Genomic DNA, 1,220 nt, shown 5'->3' with positions numbered 1-1,220 from the left:
CGAAGATGCCTTCCTCAATGCTCAGCAACGACACGTCGAAGGTGCCGCCGCCCAGGTCGAAGATCAACACGTTGCGCTCGCCACCCTTCTTGTCCAGACCGTACGCGATGGCGGCGGCCGTCGGCTCGTTAATAATACGCAGCACGTTGAGACCGGCGATGGCACCGGCGTCCTTGGTGGCCTGGCGCTGTGAGTCGTTGAAGTAGGCCGGCACCGTGATGACGGCGTTCTTGACCTCCTTGCCGATGAAGGCCTCGGCCACCTCGCGCATCTTGATCAGCACCATAGACGAGATCTCTTCGGGCTGGAACGTCTTGCTCTCACCCTTGAACTGCACCGTGATCTGCGGCTTGTCACCGGGACCGGACGTGATCTTGAACGGCCAGTGCTTGATGTCGGCCTGCACGATTGGGTCCGAGAACTTGCGGCCGATCAGACGCTTGGCGTCAAACACCGTGTTGGCTGCGTTCATGGCAACCTGGTTCTTAGCAGCGTCACCGATGAGGCGCTCCGAGTCTGTGAACGCCACGTACGACGGGGTCGTGCGGTTGCCCTGGTCGTTGGCGATGATCTCCACGCGGTCGTTCTGCCACACGCCGACGCACGAGTAGGTCGTGCCGAGATCAATGCCCACCGAGTATCCAGACGTAGCTTGAGTCATCTTGTCTAAGGTATTTGTGTGTTGTGTAGTCCTTGTAGTCTTGGCTATCGGAAGTTCCGAAGCTTATTGCTGTTATCGCTTGATGCTCACAATGGAAATTCAAAAATGAGCTGCATCGGCAAAAGCTGCCAGCTGTACAGTCCTATCACTCGGGGTGACCAAGTTGGTCGGGTCCGCGCCGCCCGTCCCGTCTCTCATCTCGATGCTTCGAGATGATTCGGATTGGCTATGGTTTTGCAAAAGCTGGGCTTCGACAGGTTTCTAGACGGCAGGGAATGTTTTCTGAGACAGACTGGTCGTCACGACGTCTGATTGGCCGATCGATTCACCAATAGTCGTCCAGGATCACATCCGCTTCAACTTGGTCGGATTAATACTGAGTCCCTAATAATATTAATAGGGATTAATAGGGACCTAATAATATTAATAGGGACTCCCTACCGTCAAGGGCCTTGACTTGATGCTTTTATTATCACACAGATCGTGATACTAGCGTGGGAGAGCATTGAGGACGAGCGCATTGCTCGGGGTTTTTTAGGGCGGGTCTTCTACCCGTGTG

The 1,220-nt window shown here is 55.0% G+C and overlaps 1 protein-coding gene across 1 annotated transcript in view; it reads right to left on the bottom strand.

Moving 5' to 3' along the window:
• Positions 1-661, bottom strand: part of PPTG_02121 (hsp70-like protein) — a gene marked incomplete at both ends in the record, with an annotated part of 2,038 nt that extends 1,377 nt beyond the window's left edge. The window contains one exon of the mRNA XM_008893123.1: positions 30-661. Within this exon, the coding sequence (XP_008891371.1) occupies positions 30-661 (632 nt within the window). The remainder of the gene's footprint in view (positions 1-29) is intronic.
• Positions 662-1,220: the final 559 nt, after the last annotated feature.

Source organism: Phytophthora parasitica (genome assembly GCF_000247585.1).
Source record: "Phytophthora parasitica INRA-310 unplaced genomic scaffold supercont2.2, whole genome shotgun sequence".
Lineage (NCBI taxonomy): Eukaryota > Oomycota > Peronosporomycetes > Peronosporales > Peronosporaceae > Phytophthora > Phytophthora nicotianae.
Note: the sequence above shows the minus strand (reverse complement) of the source record. Positions and strands in the feature narration are given on the sequence as shown.